The sequence below is a fragment of the Scleropages formosus genome, chromosome 8, assembly GCF_900964775.1.
Source record: "Scleropages formosus chromosome 8, fSclFor1.1, whole genome shotgun sequence".
Classification (NCBI taxonomy): domain Eukaryota; kingdom Metazoa; phylum Chordata; class Actinopteri; order Osteoglossiformes; family Osteoglossidae; genus Scleropages; species Scleropages formosus.
The window spans coordinates 1,027,235-1,053,789 of NC_041813.1; the positions used below are offsets into that span (position 1 = coordinate 1,027,235).

General features: G+C 41.6%; 1 protein-coding gene across 1 annotated transcript in view; it reads left to right on the forward strand.

Annotated features, from left to right (window-relative positions):
• The first annotated feature begins 10,265 nt into the window (after positions 1 to 10,265).
• LOC108925798 (gamma-aminobutyric acid receptor subunit pi) overlaps positions 10,266 to 26,555 on the forward strand; it is a 31,413-nt gene continuing 15,123 nt past the window's right edge. Inside the window, exons 1-2 of the mRNA XM_029254266.1 lie at positions 10,266 to 10,457; positions 18,134 to 18,227. Of these exons, the coding sequence (XP_029110099.1) occupies positions 18,172 to 18,227 (56 nt within the window). The 5' untranslated portion in view covers positions 10,266 to 10,457; positions 18,134 to 18,171. The remainder of the gene's footprint in view (positions 10,458 to 18,133; positions 18,228 to 26,555) is intronic.

The following is a 26,555-nucleotide window of genomic DNA, read 5'->3' on the forward strand; positions in this document are numbered from 1 at the left end:
TGTGTTGCTTTGCTGTGTTCGTGACCCACTTAGAAAATATGTGCAAAGCATGAAATTATTGGATGGCCAAGTAGGCCATTTTTTGAAGCTGTGAATAATGAAGTTGTGGTATATCAGGTTCTGGAAAACTGAAGCCTGAAGAAATTCTCAAATATGCATTTCCCTTCTGTGCTGCTTTGATGATGTGCTGATTTCAAGCAATAGCATAAGAATTGGTCTCATTCACTCTGCTCTTACAGAACATCTGTCCTGCTTCGCAGACCTCCCAGTAGAGAATGTTACCTTTGGCCCATGTTTCCCACCAGGTAAATCCTACAGGTTAAGAAAGTCAAATCCTGGAAGGACCAGCATGAGACTTTCTCACCAGCTTTGTAATCTCAGCTCTATAGAGAAAATTCTAAGCGAAAACAGTCCACCTTTGGTGGATATTGCTACATAACCAAAGACCAAGCTGCTTGAGTGATTTTTTTTCTTTGACCTTTGCCTCCTTTTAAATTTCCTGCTATAAAAGCATAAGGGGAAACTAATAATAAGTGCATGCACATGGCAGCCATTTCGAGGTGTAAAAGCCAAATAAGTGGAAACATTTAACTTATTTCAGATATTCAGTCATGTATTGATTGTAATCTTTTCCCAATGAACAGGAAGAAATTATTTATCGAACACATTGAGCGCATTTCTTGCTTGAATACACCCTGTATTCCCTGTCATTGATTTACAGTTGTACCTTCCTGCGAAGAGGTGATGCTGAGCCTAAACGTCTAATCGCTGGCCTTTCTACTCAATGACAGAGTTGTTGCTGTACAGAAAACTTCACCTGTATGAAACATTAATACCTTAACAGATCTACACACTTTTATTGCTAATTACATTTTTTTTACTCATTACAGATCTGGGGCTGAATTTGAATATGCAATTTTGGAAGCTGAAGACAATGCTGCTTCCATCCTTTAGAGTCCTTCATAAGCAATTGCTTTTGATGAGACTGTGACTTTTATGGGACTTTCTAATAAGTGATTCACACACACACTTTCTGAACCGCTTGTCCCATACGGGGTCACGGAGCCTACCCGGCAAAACAGGGCGTAAGGCCGGAGGGGGAAGGGACACACCCAGGACGGGATGCCAGTCCATCAGAAGGCACCCCAAGCAGGACTCGAACCCCAGACTCACCGGAGAGCAGGACCACGGTCCAACCCACTGTGCCACCGCACCCCCTTTTAAGTGATTTGTGTATATTTTAAAATTTTCTTCTCTAATGCATGCACAATTAAAAGTGTTGGAGTGTCAACATTGCCAATGATTGTGGCTACAGCAGCAGTAGTTGTGGTGTCTGAAAGTTGCAGTTCTGAGCAGTCCATTCATGAAGAAAATCACATGCTGCACAACTTACATCATTTGTCACCACCAGTTAGGCACACAAAGGTCAGAGCTGCCCTGGTTTTTTTGCATATCTTGACTTTTCGGCAGCTGGCAGCAAATACAGTATGTTGTACTACGATTATAAGTTTGATTCTCTGAGATGTAAGTGACTTCAGAGAAAAGAGTCTGCTAAAGAATAAATGTAATTTTTTTTTAAGCACCTAATCATTGACTTATCATGTGAGCATTTCCCAGTTGTGAAATTAGATGTAATGACGGAATGCTTGATAAAGCATATGGATTGTACTTACTGTTTACTCCCAATGTATATTAAAACATATTGAAATATGTCAAAGAATAACAAGACTGTTCATACTGTATATCTTATAACTAGAACATCAAAAAACCATTCTGAAATATTAAGGTGGTTATGGAATAAGTCATGGAATCAATGACCAAAAAAGTGGAAACCATATTCATCCTCCTGCTGTTCCCATGCAACAGGCTGTTAGTGGGAAACCAGGGCTGAAGATCCATGCCTGTTTCTTCTCCATTCTGCCCTTAAGGCTGCTGGTTTGAGCAACAAAAGGGGAAATATAAGCATGTGCCTCAATTAATGCTGGCTGAGTCAGACAACTGTGATTCTGGTCTTGCTGCTGGACAAGGATGGAAACGAAATAGTCATCTGCCAGGCTTGGCTGCTCAACATTCCTGATGGTCAACCTCTTTTTGGCAAACAGTGTGAAAATTTGAAAACTCATTCCATCAAAAAGAAACCTCAAAATATCATGTCAACCTGAAACAAACTCGACACAATCTACATATGGATTGTTTACACTTTTAATTACATTTTATTTATTTTGTCTGTGACCATAACATTACTCTGTATATTCAAGGTAGACAATCAAAATGTTGCATTTAAATTAGGTTTAGATTTGGTTTAAATTTCAGTTTTGTATTTAAACAAGTAAAATAGAAGCTATTTTTGTGTTTTGCCCTTAGAATTATGCAAATGTTTGCATGCATGTCTCTGTAGCATCAGCTGTGCACTTCAGTGTGTATCTATTTTATACAGCAGAGCAGCATTAGTAGAGGATCAAGGACAATGAAGATTTTGTGAGTGGGGTTACCCTGTCTCCCTTTCATTACTCTAAATAAACACGTGCAGTTAAACAGCACACAGGACAAAGGTTTAAACTCCCTCAGAGTTCTGGACAATGTTTCATTCAATAGTCATAATTTCAATTATGAAACAAACGCGAGGAAACTGAAAAAGAAAATCTGAACGTGTCTTAAGGTGCCTTAAGTATCTGTAATTTATAGACAGTTCATTTCTATTCTGACATGTCAACATTTGCAGCATCTCTACACTATCAGGTTCACCATGGCAATGACGTTCCACATTAAAGTCTCAAAATTAGTATTCATATTTTCAAGCTTCTCAGGCTTTCTGACAAGCTAAATCTCAATTTACTATACTTAGTCTCAACATGATTTTATTTGATCTTATCCTTGACATTCAGAGTGATGCTCAAAAAGGGTCTTATCTTCTTTTCTGGGTCTTTCAGTTCACATTCACTGGATATCAGAATCTTCAAAAGAATATTATTAATAAAATGAAGCCTGTAAAACTTGCTTAGTGTAATGAATTATTAGAAGGCAAATTCTTCACTACAGCAGTGCTTTAACAACGTCAAAAGGAAAGAAAAGATTAAGAATGTTGCTGACTGTTTTAAATATGCCAGAAAGTGGTCTTTGTGCAGAAATGCATCATATTGCAGTAAAAAGTCTGTCTTGCACTGTGACAATACCTACTAATGCAATTTATATGCATTTTCATCACAGCATAATTTGTATAGAGTATACATTTGTAAAATAAAATGTGCATTAATGTGTATGCTTATCTACTGTTTAAAACAGACACTATGCCAAAGTATAATGTTTAAAACTTGGATGTACTGTGTATCATAAAGACGATTATATGTGTATTGTCATTAAGTGCAATTCAGCGGCTGGGCGTTGTAAGCCATTGATCCGAGGGAGTGATTATTAATAAATCCTGCCATAGGGTTAAGTGACATTTCCTCCTCTGAAAAGGCTAAATGCCAATTGACACCTTCATTTTCGAGACCTGGAGTATTTTGGGAAACTAGCAGTGTAAGCCCAAAAGTCTCGGGAGGCATAAGCAAGCTGTCCCCCAGTCAGCCAAAATATTACATCATCTGTGTATCCGGCTCAGATGCAGCACTGTAGTCTGACATCAGTGATTTTAAAGGATTTGACAGTTTGAGAAATCCGAAAACTTTCCCAAATATCTTTTGTGTCTGAGTTAAATTCTTACTCGCACACACACAGACACACACGCATGCACACACACCACAGCAACATGCTGTATCCTGGGTGAAGCTATAACTCTAAAATTACTTTCTGGTTTAAAGCCCGTTTGCTGCTTTAATACAATAAAAGTACTTACAATGAATTGCTCCAAAAAATACATTACGCACAGCGAGTAGCGCTGCTGTCTCACAGCGCCTGGGTGGTGCGAAAGGACGTGGGATCGATCTCCGCTCAGTCTGTGTGGAGTCTGCATGTTGTCTACGTGGGTTTCCTTTAGGTGCTCTGGTTTCCTCCCACAGTCCAAAGATATATGAGTGACCCGGTGTAAGTGGTGTATCTAGCAGTGTAAGTCACCGCAGTGAATAAGGTGTGTGGGCTCATAGTAACACTACATAGAGTTCATTGGAAGTGCCTTTGGAGAAAAGCGTCTGCAAAGTGAATAAATGTAAAATGTAAATGTACATATATGTATATACTAGTTTAGTTTGCAAATCTAACACTGTAATTTGCCTTAGACAACGGTTCCAGCTGTTTAACAGAAAAGTAATTTAAGTGTCTGTTGGTACTATCATGTGTACTTGTGCCATGATCAAATGGTAAATAACCGTAGTCCCTGATAAAGCTCTTTAAAACATGACTGTTTTTGGAAAAAGGATTAATGAGTGACTTAGGGTTTTTAATAGTCTAGAAATAGCTTGGTCTTCTGAAAACTACTAAACTCTGCAAAAAAATCCAAAGTAATGTAAACACTATGTTTTTTTATTATTTTTATGCACCAAAGGGCTTGGAAATGCCATTTCTTACATAACACATAAGCTGTTTCCAGATTTGTTCAAAGTAATGGTTCTGGGACACTGCAACATGCAGGGGGAAATATGTTCATATCTAATTGCATTAAGACCAAGTATTACATTCAATAGCTTTGCAAATGCAGTAAAACAACATTAAGTCACTGCCAAGGTGCGATTCATTAATAGCTGCTTACAGCCTTACAACAACCCTGACTGTCACTAAGCCTAAGAGTCCACATATTCAGGGAAAATACTTGAGCAGTTCACTGACTATTAAAAATAATATTGACACGAATGGGTCTTAACATGTGTCCCCTCTCCCTTGGGCCTCGCGCCCTGTGTTGCCGGGTCGGCTCCGGCTCGCCGCGACCCCACTTGGGACAAGCGGTTGTAGACGTTGGTTGGCTGGTTGGTTGGTTCTTAACAGAAATCACATATTACAGAAAAAAGGATTTTTTTCACTACGTGACACAAAAATTGTCTTAATGTTATTACAGTATTAACCAGTAATTCTAAAAGTCCTTCTTCCATTTCACTCATGAAAGCAAAACAATTGTTTCACAGACTGTGATAATTTTCTGTAGACTGCCAACTTAAGCTACACAGTAAAATATTGAAGTTTGGGCATTTCAAATAAATCCTGTAATATCACACATGGGCAGAGAAAAAGAACTATATGCACATGAATATAGTATTAATGTAATAGGCAACAATAACTAGAAACAATGACTTCCCACTGACAGTATGATGCACACAGATGTAGCTCCTCTAGGCGGGTAGAAACAAAATGAGAAGTAAGAAATTCCTGTTAGACCCCATGTGGCCCACAGGCATGGTACCAGCTCACAGAGATGAGCAGCAGCAGCAAAACAATGCAGGAGTTCCATGAGTGCCCTACCCAAGTGAGACAAGAGGAGCCCACTGTAGGCAGCTGAGTGGTTAAGGGCATGGCTTTCTCAACAATGCACTGCAAGTTCAAGTCCTGGTTGGGGCCCTACAGCACTATGAGTTCCTGTACAATAAACATCTCCTGAGTCGATGCAGTAAGGAAATCTTCCCAACAGATGTCAGTACTTGGGTCGCTGTTCCGTTTCCTCGCTCACCTTAAAATCCCTTATTGCTACTGCATCACAGCAGTACTTCCATCACTTCACTAATATCTACAATTTACAAAGTCATTCCACCATCTGAGTCTGAACAAGTAGGTGGAAACCCCACAAAACTTGAGAAGAACTCTGTAAAAAAGGTTCCTTCACCATATGCAGACATTTCTTATTGTGATTTTTCTGTTAACTGGTGTCATGGAGTAGTTGCTCCATACATGCAAATGGACATATTGCTAATACACACACATTTTTGGAACCGCTTGTCCCATACGGGGTCACGGGGAACCGGAGCCTACCCGGCAACACAGGGCGCAAGGCCGGAGGGGGAGGGGACACACCCAGGACGGGACGCCAGTCCGTCGCAAGGCACCCCAAACGGGACTCGAACCCCAGACCTACCAGGGAGCAGGACCCAGTCCGACCCACTGTGCCACCGCACCCCCCCATATTGCTAATATATAACATTTATAGATACAAATGGACATATTGCCTACAACAATACACACATACTGACAGGGAACATTAACAAACATCATGATGTCTTGTTTAGAGGAACATATGCGTTGTACCTGAATATTTTTATAGTTAATAGAGATGTGCTTGGTGTTCGATTCCACGTAAAAACAAAAAACACACTTTACCTTGCAGTAAAATGGCAGCTTGGAGGCCAAGATGGCAAAGGGAAGAACTGTGGGAATTTGAGTTCTTCCATGATCAGCAGGAAGAATCCATCTGGGAAGTAAGTGGTGGAAGCAGAGAACTTGATTCATGTTGTTAGATGAATTAAGTAACAGAAAGTCGGAAATAATAAAGCTTTTGCAAAACATCTGTTACTGCTATTGCTATTCTCTTGTACTTAATGTAACATGAATTATTATTCATTTTAATTTTGTGGCGAAATTAATCTCGGAGAAGTTTGGGTGGCAAAGCATGAGGCAAGATGTGAAAGACTTTGTGTTGGCCTTCCTCTCGAGCGCACAGGCCAAGGTGTCGTTATGTTGCCTGCCGGGCTTCTCGAACCGTTGCCTCTTCCTAACAGGAATTGCGTTTCGAAATTCAGTTTTCCTGGTGATGAAGGACCGGTTTTCGAAAGCCTGCTGCCTGGTGCCTCTGAACAAGTTGGCCTCAGCGACGGAAAAAGCGGCGGCCTTGTTCCAACAGGTTTTCCTTCTCAGTATCATCCCCCAAAGACACTGTATGGGAAAGAGGTCCTCAGTTCACGTCCCAGGTGTGGAAAGTGTTCTGTTCACGACTCGGCGTGTCGATCAGTCTTACCTCTGGGAAAGACCCCCAATGCAACGGACAAGTGGAACGTCTGAACCAGGAGCTCGCTCGATTTCTTCACCGTCACTGTGCCCAGAACCAAACGGATTGGAGCCGGTACCTTCCCTGGGCCGAATATACCCAGAATTCCCTCATCCGCTCATCCGCTAACCACTTTTTCATTTTATGGTTTATCACGTCCTCTTTCACCACCCAGGTACAATGAGACAGCAGCGCTACTCGCTGTGCCAGCCACACTCAATACATTATAATATTATAAATTTAATACAAATATTAAACTGAAATGCATGTATTTCCACAAGTTACTGCATTCTTCCTTATCCAGTGCATATCAGTGTGCTTTCCTGTTTGCGTGGTGGATATCCGGCGTTTTGCTCAAACACTAGACTCTGAATTAGGCCACAGGAGCTCCTGCAGATGAATCTGTTCCTTGTGGAATTGAGAGTTAGTTTGCTTCTTCAACTTACTACTTTTTGTTCCCCTGCTGTCTTGCCAGAATGATCATCTACGGTTGTTTTTAAATCGGCGCTAATTTAAATAGGTAAATTTCGAATTTATACATATCTTTTAGCTGCTTGTTTGGCTGCGTTAATGCAGTACTGACTACGGCACCAATGCTTCAAGAAACTCCAGGTGAAATTCCTCCAAAGAAGAATCCCAAAAACATTCGATAATTTATAAATCTGTCAAAAAGTCCATAATAATGAGCTGGTGTTGTCGTGTCTGCTAGAATGCATGGCAAAGGCACTCTCCTTGATGCCAGTATGAATAATGAATCTGAACATTGTGTCAAAACATTGTTCTAATTATAGTGTTGCTCCCCTAAGCCTTATAGGTTTAGGATTTTTTTATTCCTATGAAATTGCAGCAATGTGGCTTAAAAGTTCACGTGTCTTTCAACTTCACATTTCATGTGAGATGTTGTTAAAACAGTACACTCTGTATGTTTGTGTGTGTGTGTGTTTAAAAAGCTCCATGAAGGAGTCTGCTCCAAATGAGGGGTATAAACCGTGAACGCCAATGGACGAGAGACAGTAGATCGACGCTGAACAGATCTGCACTGTTAGAAGAAAACGAATGCAGTTAAATATGAAGTGAAAAAGCTGGCTGTTACAACCCCTCATGTCCACCACATGAATTGTGTGACACCAGTCTAAGTGCATCAACACACCTGACCCCAAGTGTAAAAGACATCCATGTCCACTTCACATCCGCATATTACACTGGCTGTAAATCCAGGGTTTTGTCACAACTGCTTGATTACTACTAACTACTACTGACTGAATAAATAATTGAATTTTACAGTGTTTTGCCATGTCCTTCAAAAGAGAAATGTCATTATCAATGTAAATGTAAAAATCGCTTAGTGCACATTTGCATATTCTGTGTGTTGTTGGCTGAGAAATGTTGTGCTGAAGAAGAAGGAAGAGGGTAGGGTCTTATTTTTGACACATGTAATTGGGCACCATATGCCCAAGGTTCTGCTGTGTTATTTTATTCGGAGTTCCATCAATTTTCCATCAGAGCAAGCTGCGACTCATTGACATTAAACCAGCAGAGTCACCGGAGTCATCCTTTAATCATAAAAATTCATTTTAGCATGACTGCTGAATTTGCACTTGCAGCGTGAACCAGAGAGTTAGCAGGATGAGGAGAAATTGTAACTGAAAGAAACAAGCCCACAAGAGATCTGCCACTGCCACCCAGAAGTTTTGGAGCTGACAAGGTCACAGGGTGACCCCGATGAGCACGTATTATTCATACACGTGTGCACCATCCCTCATGTGATCCTTTCATAGAGCAAAATGTGAAGTTCTTGATTATTTTTTGCTGTTCCTGTCATCAGGGTATTTCATAATTTCTTAGTACTGAATATGAAATGAGATAGTTCTTTCATAATAAATAAAAAGTGATATTGTCAAATTCTATTTCATTGGTAGTACATTTCCACTGTGAACAGCTCAAGGGAAAAAGGCAACACACTGCAAATGAGGGAATATGTATTAACATAGAGTTTTGTGGAATTAACACCCTGGGCCTTGAAACTGGTAGCACAGAAAAGAGCTCCTGAAATGAAGTGGAAGGACCAGAGCAAGAGCCTACACTAGAACTACTTCCCGCTTCTTTGTGTTGAAGACAGTTCCCTTACTATTATTGTAGGTTTCGCTTTTATTGTTTTTATATGTAAGATGCCTTACTGGACCAAGAGAAATAATACACTACAATACATCGAAAGACACAGTTTTAAGACCACTCTGGTAGTTATTTCATGAGGGGAACCTACAAGAAATTCACCACTGCAGTTAGCAAAAGAGCCTGAACAAATGAGAGGCTCAGAAAGATATTGGGTTTCAAAGCAGATTGAATATTAAGGTTTATATTGGGTCCCCTAAGCATGAACTTTCAAGTGACACATTTAATCATGTTAGCTGAGTTAATGCGTAGATAATGGAGCTGTCAACGTGTATAGGTACACTTCCAAACGTTCATACAGGGCCTTGTGAAAGAACTTGTGAAAATATTGAAACCTTGACCAACTGTCTCATTTCACTGATTCACAAATGGTGCATCGAAATCTTGTTCACTGTGATATTTCATTATCTTACCTGGAAAGAAAGAAAGAAAGAAAGAAAGAAAGAAAGAAAGAAAGAAAGAAAGAAAGAAAGAAAAAAAAATTTATGCTTGTTTTGGCAGCACCATGAGACGAAGCCACTTTTTATCAGCCGGGACTGCAGTAGGAACTGGGCACCTTGTTAAATAGGAAGAATAGCGGGAGAAAATAGATGAAGGTTAAAAAAAAAAAATGAAGCTAGGGAGAAATGACATGATTGAGCAGAACAATGATCCCAAGCCCAAGGCCAACGCAACAGTGGAATGGCATGAGATGAAAAAGATGAGTCCAAGTCCAAGAGCGACCCAGAGAAAATGCTGCTCTCAATACTGTACCGTGGACTGACTGCGGCTCCGTTCGAAAACTAGAGTACACAGGTGACTTGTAACCCTCACCTGAAGAACCTGGAGCAAATGTGCGCAGAAGAAAGCACCAAATCACTTCTGCAAAACATGTAAAGGTGCTACATGCTGACACGATGTGCTCTTCTTGTATTTTTCTCAGAGAACAACACATGTAAGAGTAGCAGGTGTTTAAATGCGTTATATGGACACATTTCATTTCTCCTCAACTTTCATTGGGAGAGAAAATGAGAGAGAGGCAGACAGACAGATGAGATGGACAAAGACACACAGACACAGAGAGAGAGAGAGAGAGAGAGAGAGTGTGTGTGTGTGCGCGTGTGAGACCACAGGCTCCGCACACGGTGGATGTGCGGGAACATGAGCGGTGTGTTTCCACTTCCCGGCTCCTCAAGCTGCTTTTAAACAACGACTCAACTGTCATGTTCATAACGCGTTTATTTTATTTTAATTATTGCTTCTATTATTTCCCTGTTCCTTGCTGAGAAAAAAAGAAAAAACTCGCGAACGTGGAAAGTGTCCGATAGAACCATCATGTTCAGCGAGTTTGTCTTTTTATGCGTCCTGAAATCTCGTGGATGATCGATCCTGCGCACCGCCACAGGTAAGCGGACACGTGCGAGTAAAGCTGGAGTAACGCTGGAGTAACGCTGGAGTAACGCCGGAGTAACGCTGTCCGGTGGACACACCTCACCCGTCCGTCGGGATGCGAACAGACTGTTTTTCAGTAGGAACTTGCGGATGTTTGTCAGGAGAAGCAGTAGATACATGATGATACACTACAGTCAGTGTTGACACACAGCGGGCGGCCGGATTATATTTATTGTTACTTGTTCACGTCGCACTTATTGAACTGTTATTATTCGTTACTGATACTGCGACTTGTCTTGTGTGCATTAATCACAGATGTTTTGTGAGCAAATCGTACAGGAATAATTATGACGATGCTAATAAATATCAATATGACACGGGCTCCTTCTCTATTGATGATCGCATCTGTTCTATGAGTTTTTATGTTTGTCACTTGAATTCGGTGCTTTTATGTCGCCGACATAATTGGAAAGCCCTTGATTCGAGTCCCATTTGGCTGAATCATGAAAGGAAAAATAAAACAATTAGACGATGGATGGATGGATGGATGCTTAAGGAAATGTTAGATGCATTTTGACATAATTAAGTCATTAGGTAAGTTGCATATAAAGAAATAAAGCAATCGATTCTCTTCTTCTATGTAGAAATTATCAGTGGCAATAATTAATGCAATTATAAGCAAAGTAGTCGAGGTAATGGTCATAAATTTCGATAGCAGGTCCATTCATGTGAAAAATACTGTAGGACTGACATGAATACTGTATATGTACATGATATAGTATCAAAGGAAGTGTCAGTATGTGTTCATTAATGGTACATTACAGACAGTGTGTGGAGATACTGATTCTACGGCTTTTGGAATGCTGTACCACACATGCTGCTACTAATATCATTTGCACTACTTTTACAGAAAGAGTTTCAGAGAAAAAGATTTTCCTAAGGTTCAGTTGCAGAAAGCTGCAATAGACAGGAACAATTTTGTATTGATTTCTGCTATTCTAAATTGGCAAGTAAGGCAGGCGCTTGCTGGCATGACAAATGACTGTACCCAGGAATAATTGGAGGAAATCATAAACTGCAGCTCAGCTTCTTTTACCAGGAATATGCACATCACGTGAAGTACGCGCTGATTGCTGTAAAATCGCAGTCCGTCGGCATGAACGATATGCAGTGATATGCCGTTATTTCAGATTTGAGAACATGTAGTCCAAGATCAAGTTTTGTGTTTCTGCTTCTTCAGTGTCACTTTTTTTATGTAAAAAAATCTGGAGGCATTTATTCTGTCTCTATTCTGTCTTAACTGTAATTCTTGCAGCGAAAGGGTGTTCTAGCACAGAAAAGGATCATTTTATTTCTCCTTTTGAGAATGGTGGGCCCTGTTCACCAAAACTGTGGAAGTCAGCATCATTAACTAGATCTTGGAACGGTTTTTTGAGTCTTAATCTAATTTTTGAAAAAAAAAAAAAAATCTTATATTGTGTTTTTGGTGGGTAATGTCAACCTGTCAGATGACTATGAAGTCAATCTCAGAGTGCATTTGGGTTTCAGGCAGGCGTGAGATTAGAGGTAGGAGTATGAAGCATGAATGAATCGGATTATGATAAATGACTGCCGGGAAATGGGGAAAACGGGTTTGTTGTAATCGACAGTCTCGACTGGGGCAGGGAATTTTTCATTCCCATATCAGGCCTTGGCAGATTTCAACATTTTCAAAGTTAGCTACAATTAGTCATTCCAGTAAAAAGTGCACACTCACACATGCACTTACAAACATACAGTCAAAGAGTCAGTCATTTTTTTTTTAATTTCTCTAGCAGTCTTGTCAACTGCAGAATAAGATTGAATGATTAACTATAAATTATTTCTCAGTTCTTGCTCACTCTCATTTTGTTTGTCAGAATTTTGATTTTTGTTCAGACTATCACAGGTTATGCTTTTCAGCTCATAATGCTGGAACACTAAGGGGCGGCATAGTGGCGCAGTGGGTGCTGCTGCTGCCTCAGAGCACCTGGCTTGTTCAGGTGTGTGGAGTTGGCATGTTTTCCTCATGTCTGCATTGGTCTCCTCAGAGTCTCTGGTTTCTCCTCATGGTCCAAAGAACTGGGAAATCGCAATTCCATAGTGTATACATGTGTAAATGACTGTGTTTAGCCACTCTTCAATCGATACGCATCCTGTTCATACCCTACTTGGGATAGGCTCTGCACTACTGGGACCCTGACTTGGACAAGCGGTTAAAGAAAGTGAATGAGAGTGAGTAAATTGCCCTAAATATTTACACTTTTTCCCAGTAGTTAGAATGAATAGTTTTCTCCTCTTTTCTTGCTAGGACTTTCTTAGAATTGCCAGGACTTAGGCCAGATGGAGATAGAAAAATCTACAATTAATTTATTTATTTTTATTGTTTTTATTTTCAGATTGTTGCCAATAGATTTCTAGTTGCCTCCTCCAGATTGAATGATTTGATAACATTTTCATTAAAAAAAAACTGTTTCATATATACCATGATTTTCATGCACAGAGGACACGGGGAGATGAGAGGTAGGACACAAGTGCGGTTTCTATTAAAGGAGGTTGTTTGTGGTGAGGGGAAAATCCGAAATCAAGGTCAGAGAGCACATGTCAGAGTCAAGAGGTAAACATCACCCGTGATGCAGATGCTAAATCCAAATCGAAGGTCCAGGTGAAGGTCAAAACCGGAGGAGGGAGCAGGAGTCGGGATTTGGGAGTCTGGAGTCAGGCGTTGGGATTTGGGAGTCAGGATTCGAGTGTCGGGATTTGGGAGTCAGGAGTTGGGAGTCAGGAGCGACCACAGGTAAGGCAGTTGTCTGTGTGAGGTTCCGCAAATCGAGAGGGGTGCTGGTGCTTCCTTTATACTTGCCTTAACTCCCGCCAGGTTGGTATTGTCAGTTGACAGCAGTATGTATGTATGTATGATATTGTTTTTGATTAAAACAACCTTCACAAAATTTTAAAATGAGTTTGTGTCAGTCTTACTCCTGACTTTATACATTATCTTTAATGTTTCTCCACATACTTTGTTAGTTTAACAAGTATTTTAAGTATTTGATTGGAATTAACTGATCATTAGACTAAACAACTGGTTACATGAAGCCAATTTTACAGCTTAAAGCTTGCCCTATGTTGCTGAAGATCTGTCATTGATCATACGATAAATAAATACATACATACATACATACATACATACATAAATAGCTTAAACAATAAGCAATTCTTCTTTGACCAATCTCGTTTATTATTTTTACATTTACATTTACATTTATTCATTTAGCAGACACTTTTGTCCAAAGCAACGTACATCTCAGCAAAAGTACAATTTATTCATTACGTTAAGAGAAAGAGATACGGCTGCAGACATGTGACTCAAGTAAAACCTAGTTTGTTACCTACCGCTTGCTGCTCCAAGGTTCATCGTTCAAGTAGGTGCATAAGACACAGGATAGACAAATCCCGATACCCTCCCACCAATTTTTCTTCTTTTTTCTTCTTTTTCTTTTTGTTTTTTTTTTTATTTTGCGTTATTAATAGCAGATAATGTTTTGTTTTTAGGACATTTATATGGAACTATGGTATTATGAATGCATCATTTTAGGATGTGTGGAAAGAAGCATTTTGCTGAATCAGTAGCTAAACCTGTTTGAAGATCGAAGGCAATATCAGACAAATGTAAATACCAGAAAAGGGCATCGGCTCCTCATGTATCAAGACAGCTGTAGAGCGCATGCGGAGAATAACCTTTGGAAACCTGCTTAGATCTATAGCTTCCATCATGCAGGAGCTTATTGAGGTGCCCATATGACACCTTTGTGAATGTGACTGAACCAGGGTTCGTGTGCCATCTTTTTATTCAGCAGATTCTTGATTTCCTCAAAATTTCATTGGACTGATATCTGCAGAACCCCTTAGGGTCTTTCCACACTTTTAATTTGTGACCTTTCCTATGCTCTTTAAGTATCCAAATGTTTTTCTGTGGTCCCTCCAAATGACTTTTTTTCCCTTGACCAAAACTGCTCAGTGTACAAAACACTCAGCACTGTCCATATTGTACAGCCTTGCCGATTACTTAAAATCTTTGGAGGATGATCTCTTCTAACTTGATTTTGTCTTTCAAGTAACGTGTGTGTGTGTGTGTGTGTGTGTGTGTGTAATTTACACTGTGCCTTATGCGGCATGTGTTTCATAAGTAAATACATTTCTCCAAATATTATCAGTCGTTTTACGTTTTATGCCTTTCTAGAATTTTCTGAGGTCCATGGTTGTCAGTATGAATTTATTACCTGTTATTTCCCTTGCAATTCACTTGAGGAATAGTGGCTTCTAATCTTGTTTACGCCTCATCATGTGTCATTGATGCGGTCTGCTTCAATAAATTGGACACTGAAGATTTCAGAACTATTGCTTTTTGGCAACTCTCTTCTGGGTAGCAAGTGCGATTATTTACAATAACGTGAGGAATGTAATTGGCTGACATGCTGGTTTCCTGTAACGGAAAAAAATTAGAAGTAAAATCAAAGGCTCTGAACTTGCAGATGAACATCTCACCATGAGAGATGAAATAAAGAGGCATCGCTGACAGGACCAAAATAACTTTGCCCATTTGCTGACTGCAGCAGTGGGTTTATTGTCAGTGTTACCATGTTCCTGGGGGAAGGGACCTGAGTTATGAGAGTTGACTCATTTTTGTGTCTCTTAGCAAGTAGAAAGGGCAATGAATAAATTCACACATCATCTCATATGGCTTTGCAAACGCCTCTTTTGTTACTTTATGCCCTTTTCACGATGGCTTAAGATCAAAGTCAAGAGACTGTTAAGTTACACAACCTCCAACGGCACTTTTCTCAGCCGCATGGCCTGTGCTTAGAGCCATGGCATTTCCTCGTTGCTCTCAGGTCTCATGCTGAAAGTTTAACTCAGTTAATGCATTATTATCATCATCATCATTATTCTTCTTCTTATTATTATTGTTGTTGTTGTTGTTTCTCTATTTAATAAAAAAGAAGATTTGTAGCTTCTGAGATTCAGTTTGATTCACCGGTTCACCTGAAACATCTTTCCGCTCTACCAAGAAACCCAGAGGAAACCCGTGTGACCATGGAGAGGACATGCAAACTCTGCACAGAGCCAGTTTCAAGCCCACTACGGAATCCTTTAACAACAACAGCACTGGCTTTCTTCACCTTTTGCTTATGTTTTTGTTGTGTTTTTAGATCATGCCCTAAAAAGATTTGGACATGTGCTGTCTGTGTCTGTTTTTGTGGCATTGTTTTCTATATCTGATGGATGTCCAGATTTCGGGGGCCGCGGTCAGTTTCTGCAGGATTTACGGCAGATTTCGGCGCTCACAACTGGCAGAATCCAGCCCATACTCTGTTGCAGCGTGTGGACAAACTTAATGACTTTAATTGAATCAGTCAGAGGCGCTAACCCTTGTAGAAGCTGCTTATGGAGCCTGTCAGAATGGCTGAACCTTTTCTGTGGAGTTGTGGAAAAGCTCACCTACCGTACACTGATCCTGCGTTCAGAGCTTTCTGGAAGCGACGATGTTACTGAGGCTGCTTACTCATCGTCAAGAAGGACTGATCCACACTGAAACCCCTTGTAGGGGCTCATCCATGCTGAAACAGCTTGGTTCTGCCGGAAGCACCGATCTTCGCTGAAGCCACTTTTATAGCTGTTCAGGCACCGATTCATGTTGAGGCTCCTTGTGACTGATTCAAGGGCGAGTCCACAAGCTGTCTCCTTGCAGCACTCTGCACATGGATCTATCTATGAAAGGACAATTAGATGAAAGACCATCACTAATGCCAGTGATGAAAGATGAATGACTTAATATTTCTCCTGCTGCAAAGCTACTTGTGCTTTCCTTTTGCCCTGTCTTGGTGTGCCACACATATGGATCCATTTCACACGTAGTGCTCTTGGCTTCTAATAACTTGTCAGGACTTAATGCCATTATATGTCATTAAATTGTCCCTGTGTTTCCATTTGTGGAGTACACAGATGTTTCACGTGTTGCTCTCCAGCACAGGAAAAGCAGGTTGATCAGATGAAAGCCGTATTAAAGTGTCAGCACGTGCAGAAGGATTAATTCTCATGACAACACTCTCATGTGCTCCTTTACTTTCTGTCCCGGCATTTTTATATTTCGTACAAATACATTACATAGGAGTACAATGCATTCAGCATTGTGAGAAGTGTCAGAAATATACAGATTGTGTATATCTACAGTATATTCTCCATTCGCAAAATATCCTGAGACCCAGGAGGGGAAAGAAGACTAAATTTATTTCAAAGCACACAATGTTCTCTATTAGATGCTTTAGGACAGCATTGAAAATGTGTTTGTATCTGAAAATACACCTGAACACATCATCGGTGATGTAGTCACAGGGTGTATAAGGTCTTTCTACACCAGAGTCACTCAAGCAGGGTTTATCAGACCTCAGCCTGCAATGAGATCTACTTTGAACCCATGAAGTACCTCTTCAGACCCATGGCCACCTAGACGCTTTCCCTGCAGGCCAAGTAACACGGTTCATAGTGCTCCTCTGACTGCCGGTGATACCCAACACGCTGTACGTCACATACAGGAACACTCCTGCACAGCCGCTGCAGTCTGCATTAGTGTTTCTACACCTTGCCCTCGAGCCTTTCAGACAGCTCTGGTTCCTGAGTTCCTTGTTCCTCTCCATCTTTCCTTCATTACGCTCTTCAATCTGTTCTTCCCAAGGAACTCTGAGCTCCAGCTACATGACTTGCTTAGAGTTAGATGACTAGATGACAGGAGATGCAACATGTCCGGTCTGAGAGATACACCTGAAAACATCTCTACAACTGACAAAAATGAATGTCTCGCTCTCGGCAGAATGTTTCAAGAGTCTTATTGAAAAAAGCTCAACTTTCTACGTACGTCTTACCATACACCACAATTCCTAAAGCAACATTTCAGCCTATTTTCTATTGAATAGGAGTGCACTGCACGTCCAGGTGAGCTTCTCTCTATTTCTTACTGCAATGAGTTCCCACGGTACTGTTGGTAACATCCTCATGGAACGTGGTGCTGTTATGAGCTCTCTGTTTATAAAGCTCAGTACACAAGAGCCAGCAAACAAGGCCCTTGGGAGGTAGAGGGCAACTTTCTGTCTTCTTTCATCTGAGCCACAGCACACTTTGAGACGGGGGAAGGAAAGTGACTGCAATTTCATTTATTGCTTTTACCTTAATCCAGAGATTAGTGCTCAGGCAGTTTCAGCAAAGTCATTATTCTGAAATTGTGCTTCAGTCCAAAGGAAGCCCTCGAGGAATGTTGAGTGTTGAACATATTTCCAGCAAGGAGGCGTAATCTGAGTTGAACGTCACAAGTGGGCGTGCGGGTCGAGATGAATGACGGAAATACACTGAAACGGTGCCAGTAACTTGTTAACACAATATAGACGTTATATGTATTGTTTAAGAGCATAGGAATGTCGCATCTTAAGTAATTCCCATTAACCATTTGCTGTCTTAAAACATTATTTTATCTTTACACAACTATTTCTATAAATTTAAGCCTGTTTGTAACAGTGTGGCAAGACTGTCTGTATCCGAAGACATTTTCCTCATCTTGGTTTCTGTATGTTGTGTGGTGTTTCTCACTCACTCACTCACTCACGTTTGTTTTCCTTTCAGGTAAATAATCTCAGAATATTTTGCAGTCTTCCACAACAATGTCTGTCTTTAATTCGAGAGGGATCATCTTTGCTCTCGCCTTCATCCTTGGCAGGTAAGAGTCATGATTTTATGGACGAAAAAGGGAATTGAGGAACGCGCACAATTATCCATAATGAGCTCTGCATTTTGTTCACTTTGCTGGTGACTGTCTGAACTTCCTGAGTTGTACGCTTAATTGTGATCATTTGGAAGCCATTTGTCTCAGTTGCATGTTGTTGTTCGTCCATTTTTAGTGGACACTTTCTGAAGATGTACGTCCCGTTGGCTTCGCACTCAGTGGGACAGAGATGGATTGATGGCTCTGCCCTGTCTGGAGTGTTTCTCTGTGCAACATTAATCAGGATTAGCTCCTCTGACACACATGGACATGGCCTCAGATAATTCCTTTCTTTCTTTTGAAAAGAGTTTTAAAACCAAACAAATTTCAGAAAGAAACACGTGTTTTTTATTACATTTCTTATCCAGCATGACATGCACATTGATGTACTTGACATAAAGTCATTAAACTCTCTACAGCCATTCACCCAAGTGTACACCAATTCAAAGCACACACACAATGTCTACAACCGTGTGTCCAGAGCGGGGGTCACAGTGAACCAGAGCCAGAGCCGAACCCGGCAACGCAGGGTGCAGGGCCGGAGGGGGAAGGGACACACCCAGGATGGGACACCAGTTCATCAGAAGGCACCCCAAGCAGGACTCGAACCCCCGAGCCACCACGCAGCAGGCCCCAGCCAAACCTACTGCACCACCTCCCCTCCATATCAAAGCAATGCAGAAATACACATACCCACTATGGGCAATTTCCAGTCACCAGATCTCCTGAAACGCACGTCTTTGGACTGTGAGAGGAAACTGGAGCACACAGAGGAAATCCATGTGAACACGGGGACAAATCATGAAAACATTGTTGCTGACCAGGTGCATGGCCAATCTGATTGTTCTCAAACTGCTCCTTCCAGCAGGATAGCATGCCATGCCACGAAGCGCACATCATCTCAAGATGGTTCCACAGACATGGCAGTGTCCTTACTTTACTGCAATGGTTTGCACAGCCTACAAATCTCAAACCAAAAGAGTTTCTCTGGAACAAGGAAGAGCAGAGTTAGCAGGTGGGGGCTTTTCAGCAGACAGTGCCTCCAAAAAACTTTGTGAAGCTGCCAAATGAACATGGACCAAGAATCTGTGGAATGTGTTAGCACATTCTTTGAATGCATGCTATTATGAAGGCAAAAGAGGGTCCCAATTAGGTGTACCTAATAAAGAGGCTAGTGAGCGTGTGTCCTGAAGCGCCTTTTACCAACATGAGCAGTAGACAGAGATAATGAGTGGACAACTCTCTAAATGCTCATGAGAGTATGGCTGACAAACTGGATCATTATAGTCTGGTATCACAGTTCTCCTTTTTGTTCCATGTTGGCAAACAGTTCTATATCGTCAGCATCCAGCTGTGTTTGAAAAGTCAGAAACATCGCTATGGCACCTCATGGGCATTTGTAACTTCCTGAGATGAAAGGCCTAGAAGCTATGCTCCCATCTGCACGTTCAGCCATCTGTGTCAAGCAGGTGGCTTGACATCAGGGTCGTCAGCGGACGAAGGAGTATCTCAGGTCACCATGCCAAATACATACCTGAAGCATCGCAGAAACTCTGGCAATGTTAATTACGAGGCTGAACTGGCTTGACTTCATGTCCAGAGAACACCGGGGTGGACTTCTGGATGATTTCGGAATGAGATGATGTGCGACCGATCGTTCGGAATTGCGCAACCAAACTGTCCTCTCCGTGAGCCTTCGGCGCTGGGTTCGATATTCTGTTCGCACTAACTGAGCCTGAAACAGTCAAACTCCACGGACTGCTGGCATGAAGGCCTCTGTCAGTGTTCTACGCAGTTACGCTGCCCGTAATAAAAGACCTCAGAGAAGCAGCACTGTTTGGTGCATGGCTACACGCAGCTCAGCGTAAGGTTTTAGTTAAAACACACGAGAAATTCTGAAGGCTTGGTATCCTGCCACATTTTCCCCCGTGCAGCCGGCAACTACTCTGTGACTCATAATCCTATTTGGCAGGTCAGATCGCCAGGCAGACCTGCCCCAAAGTCCTAAGCCCTGGCTATCTGGGGCGTCCAGATAGGAGTAGCAGCCATGCTGTGTTACCCACCAGCTGTGCTTGAAGGCATCTGTGTGTCATGATCTGAGGCCAAGTGCTTCTGAAAGAGTCTTAGTTGTAGAGTTAGAAAAAAAGTTTTAAAATTGCAAGAAAGAGACATGGACAGGAGGGCTGCTGAGTTGCTGAAGCACTGCTCATTTAATAGATCTCAGAATGACTTGTCAGCAAACTTGCATCCCATAACTTTCAGTGTTTTGCTTATGTCTTGAACAGTAGAAGACTGTTACACAACTGCGTCGTGTTGTGTCCTCGAACCCTCTGCTGATGCCTCCCCCCGATAGGCTGCACCTCTTTCACGTGTTACTTTTAATTTATCAGTGAATAACTGTGCCCAAGAGCTATAATCCATTTATCTCAGAAACTTTCTGCCCTTTCCGCCCATTACCTTTGCCATTTTCCTATTGATTGTAGACATAAAACTTTATTTTGATATTCACTGCAAGCTGTGTGTTATTATAACACCACGGTGGATGAACTGTATTCACTTCTCGTGATAGATTAATTACAGATGTATTAATTACGTATTTAGTACTATAATCATTCAGCTATCAAACCATCAGTTCAAAGCAGTAATTAAAGAAATAATCCCCCTTTAGAGACCATTTAGAGAATTGTCTTTTATATTTATGTAATTAGTCTTAAATTAATCTTGACATTATTTAATTATTGGGAGATTTCTTCCAGCTTATTCACTTTCAGTTGCTAATTAATAATGTATGTACCTATCATTTTCCGGATAATAGTTTGCAGTCCCTGAACCGCAGAAGAAAACATGAAAAAACAGATTTAACTTGTGACACATAGACACAGTGCAGGTACACTAATAACACTGGGAACACAAAAGCAAAATGTGGGCCACAATGCAACTTTTGTAATGTAAGGGAATACAGTATGTCAGCTGCATTTGCTCATATTTTATTTTTATTCTATACTTTTAAACCACTGCTTTCATCTCATGAGATCATTATCTAGGGGCTGATGCATTGTTTTAAATTTCATTGAGTGGGTGATAAATGTTTTACCCAAATGTGCAGCTACCCTCCAAAGCTCCCTAAGCGTTTTTTAACATCCCCACCCAGAATTTCCTGAGTTGTTCACTCAATCCGATTTTCAGTCCCTTTTATACCGCTTGCATTACAAGCTATTTGAAAACATTTATATCGTCCCTATTTTCTGAGAATATGCATTGAGTTCTGGCAGCTCTTTGTTCTTTCTCCCTTTAATATTTAACCGGCTTGTTGTGCTTGTTGAAAGACGAGTATCTCTTTCTGTGTTTTGTACACTCCGTGCCTAAGTGATAATTCAAAGTTTTTTTTTTGAGACAATTAATGTTTGTTTTTTTTTTTTTAAATTATTTCTTCAACTCAGGCATAACTTTCACTGCTAGAAATAACGGAAATATAAAAACTAATGAGTCTGAAGCGTAACACATCTTGCATACGTTCATTTTCCTGTATGAGCAGTTACAGAATAAGTGCCACTACTTAATTTTTGTTTAAAGGTGAGGGTTTGCTGCTGCGAATAACAGACTATTTTGGTGCCGAGCCTCATCTAGTTCACTCCATCTGCACCCCTTGCCCGAAAATGTACACATGCTGAGCGTAAAACACTTGCAGGAGCTGTTGGGCTTCCTAGAAAACAAGGAACCGCAGCTGGACAGCTGGCATTGCTGGGCTCCCTCGGTCACCACGCCGCCCACCTTTAGTCTCCTAAAGTCTGTAACTCTCACCAGAGTCTCGTATGCTCTTGCTGCAGCAAAAATATGCGTCATCAAGTATTTGAACATTATCTCGGCACCATCTTCTGAGAAAATGACACTCCTATTCCCTGTACCCAAGGCTATCAGCATTGCTGCAACTCTTTCCAACACGCTATTTCCTGGCCGGCATTCAAGAGACACAGATTTCAAGATCTCCTAGAAATTTTTATAGAAACTCTATTTCAAAGGCAAGATAATGAAAAATTCGACATAAGCCCTCTAGCAATTGAGGTAATGAAAACACACACATACACACACATTTTCAGAACAGCTTGTCCCCATAGGGGGTCACGGGGAACCGGAGCCTACCCGGTAACACAGGGCGTAGGGCCGGAGGGGTAAGGGGACACACCCAGGATGGGACGCCAGTCCATCTCAAGGCACCCCAAGCGGGACCTGAACCCCAGACCTACCGGAGAGCAGGACTGGGGTCCAATCCACTGCGCCACCGCACCCCCCCGGTAATGGAAACAAGAAACAAAAAAGTTTCAAGCAAACGAAACCGGAGGAAAAACAAATTGGGGTATCCAAATACCAGTGTCCCGTACCAGTGTCCAAATACCAATGTCCAGTATCAGTGTCCAGTACCGGTGTCCAGTACCAGTGTCCAATACCCGTGTCCAATAGCAGTGGCTTCTCATCATGCCTGGCAAAATTTCAATTGATATTTCCATTTATTAATGCAGCTTGATTATTGTGATTGAAAGCGGTTCTAACAGTGGTTAATATGTGTTCTGTCCACTGGCAGTGCCATGTGAAACATGTGCAAGTCGTTTGGAGAGTTCAATTTGTTATAGTCTGGACATTTGTCTTTTCATTCCATTAATTCACTTGAACTCATCTACCTTATACACTATTGGCAGAATGCTGCATATTATAAATTATGCTTTCAGTATTTTCATTAATGTAGGTGGCTGTTAGCAGAGTTTGGTAAACAGTCAGTCAATCATTTCCATTTTTGTCTAACAATAATGCGTAACGTGCACTGAATGCCTCATAATTTCTGTTCCACACTGGGGTAAAAGCACTGGGGTACAAGCAAGTTCCGGAAGGATGACCCAGCACTTGCCAACTAGCAAAGACCTAATGGTTGATGCTGAGTGGTCTGACAGAGGAACAGATGCTGATGACATTTGGAAGGTGGCTGATCAAAGCTGAAGGACACCGTAGGCCTTCGACAGTCTACACAGCGGCTGAAAACCTAGATGTTCTCAGCTGAACTCGTAAGGTTAACATTATGAGGACATAACCCTGCCTGATGCTTTGAGCTGTTATTTCAAACGCGTTGTGGTGACAGACTGCAGATCTGTACCCGAGTTAATTCTTTTAAGTGTGTTTGTGCGCTCAGTGGAAAGGACATTACTTTCATTTGTTTTTCTTTTGTCCATTTATAGCTCTACGTATTTTTAGTTCAGTTACTTTTCAGACCAGAAGCGTAAGATGAGAAAAAGAAATACGGTTTCGTTACGCATTAGTTATCTTGTGAACCACTCAAGTTCAAGAAGCCTTGTCCACACTTGGATGGTTCACAAGTAAAGCATCTTACCCTGCACTCTGACTCGGGAAACACCTTGACGCGAAAGTGACTGTGTGGTCGCCGAAGCCCAGCCCCGTACACGTTAGAGTTTGTTTTCGCTCGTTTCTGGAATTTACTGGAAAACATGTTCCAACATGTGTGACTGCACACAACACTATTGCCAGGGACGTTTGCTCCCCAACTACGCGACCAGTTGTTCGGCCCGTGGCTCTATGGCTTGGTTTGCGTGTGACTCAAGGAATCATTGTTTCTATTTTTTTCTTTCTAAAGTTAATTTGCATTTACATTACTTTTTTTTTTCCAAAGCACCCTACAACTCAGAGAAAAAAATCATACAGTTCTGTCTTACACATTTCTGTTTTGCACTCAGTGGCAGAAGATTGCATCTGACTTTCACATGGTTTCTGAAAACTTCACATTAACTAACAGCTTTGTGTTGTTATGTTTCCAAGCTATCTGTCACCAGTGCCAAGGGTTCAATGCACTTTGTGTTGACAGTTTGATTATGTTTAGTGGAGTCTGAAGAGATCTAAATTAACGGTAAATGAACTGCTTGATTCTTTTCTTTCCTGACAGCATGAAACTGACAATATGGTTTGTTAATTTGTTTCTCTCCCTTATTAATGTTCATTGTGGTAGTTTTCTGCATCATCTCCTTTCCCTTGACACAGGAAGGGTCTCCGAGTGACTCATTCACTCACTATTGCTAACTGCTTGTCCTGCTCATGTTCACGGCGGTGTGGAGCCTATCCTGGATTCACTGGGCACAAGGCTGAGGGGGGATACACCCTGGATGGGACGCCACTCCATAGCAGGGTAGCCAAACGCTCGGTCACCCATTCACTTTCTACGAGCAATTTAGCATCGCAAATTCACCTTAACTGCACGTGTTCGGACTGTGGGAGGAAACTGGAGCGCCCTCAGCTAGCCCACGGGGACAAGGGGAGAACGTGCAAAGTGCATAGAGAGCTGGAGTCGAACCTATGACTGAACAGCTCTGTCGCTGTGAGGTAGCAGTGCTCTCTACCGTGCCAACGAGCCTCTATCTGAGAACTTTACCGTTCGTTTAAAAATGCTCTTTGCAAAGAACTCTGAAAATGTTGAGTTTTGAAACAAAAATTACAAGTCAGTACACACTAATTTGATATGTGAACATGCAGTATATGAAAGGAAAATTTTTTGCTTAGCAAAAGTAATGATAAACACAATTCACTGTGAAGAAACTTGACGATAAGAAGGCAAAGAGATACCAAATTACTCTAGAAAAGTTCTGAAACTGAGGTTATGAAAATGGTATTACGTGAAAAGCTGCGTGGCCGTTTCGGGATGCCGATTGTCCAGACCTTGGATATTCGTAGCGAGCCATCAAAACTGGTGTGAATTACCCTGCTGCAGTGCAGAAGCTCAGTGGCTTTTCTGCTTTGCAGTGCTGTTTCACAGAGCCGGTGTGAATGCTCACACAATGGAGAAAACATGGGGTTAGTGCCGATGAGTGCATTTCAACTCGTTGTGACTGCTGCCATGGTTTTTTCATTAGGGGGAGCGCCCAAGTTCTTAGTCGTTGCCGTCTTCCGTGTGTCTTTGGATTGCGGTCAAGGGGAGAACGTGCAAACTCCGCACACGCTGAGCTGGATTCCTACGAACACCCAAACTAGCTGGTGCCTCTGGTAAAAGTACGAAAAGCACAAACGGCAAATTTTAGCAATACCGGGAATCTTAGCTATCGAACAATTTCAGTGGCCCTTACTGTGACCTTGCCTTGGATGTTGTTTTATTGGAGGCTGTTTTTTCTCTAAGCTTATTTCTCTCACAGTGGAGAAAACATGCGTTTCATTAAATCACGGGCTACGTTCATCCACGCGCACAAGTACGTGGAGCGCATCCACACACACCTTCCCACCTCCAGGCCCCTCCCGAGGGGTGCGGCGATCTGCCAATCCCTGTGGGGAAGGAGAAGATGTGGGATTGTGGGAGAGGAGCGTGCCGATGATCTGAAGGTACTGTGAAGAATGGAAGCGAGCGCCTGGCTGCGAGGCGGCGTGGAGCAGAATAATCTGCTGCGATGCGATACTGCCGATGCTTTGTCTTCAGAGGATGAAGCGGAGCGCTCCAGGCAGCCTCCATCACACGAGCCCAAATATATTAATAATAGAGCTACTTTGGGTAAGGAAACACTTATCAGCTCCAGTTGCCGCAGATGTTATGCATCTGATGACTGGATAGCGGCCATGCATCGAAGACAGGTATAGAGAAAAACGTCGTCCAATGCCAATAGCTGGGTGAGGGGAAAGCGTTTGGTGAGTAATATTCCTCGTAATGAAAAACTTTGGTGTTGCTACTTCTTTCTTTACTTATCAGTCTTACTAAGGGCAACATATCATAACCCAGAAAGGGGGAATAAAACGATATGGCTGTACTTGTAAAGTGGGGTGTTTATACTACATATTCTGTGTTATGATGTTTGGAGGAGCAGAGTAACAGTCCTTCTGGTCTTGACACAGAAATAAGCAGGAATTCCGTTGCAGTCATAGTCAAGGGATCTACATGCACTGACATGTTCCTCTAAAGAAAGACCAGTTTCTTATGTCATATCTGTTTCTGGACCAACTTGTCTTTTTTTTTTGCTTTATTCCTCTTTCGTCATTTCCCGTTTACATGCATATCAGCCTGTGGATATAGAACTTTGATCACAGGTTTTGTCATCTGAACTATAAATAACCGGAAAGCCAAAAACCGAAGCTGTTTTTCCGGAGTCTATAGAAGATTCACTCTGCTGCCTCCTGCCTCTAACATGCAATATTTCTGAGGGTTCTCTTTTAATTAACCATAATCAGACAAATCACAGATCGCTGACAGATGTGTTCATCAATATACATGTATCATCATTACTTTTTTGGTAGCTCCATCGCTATGGG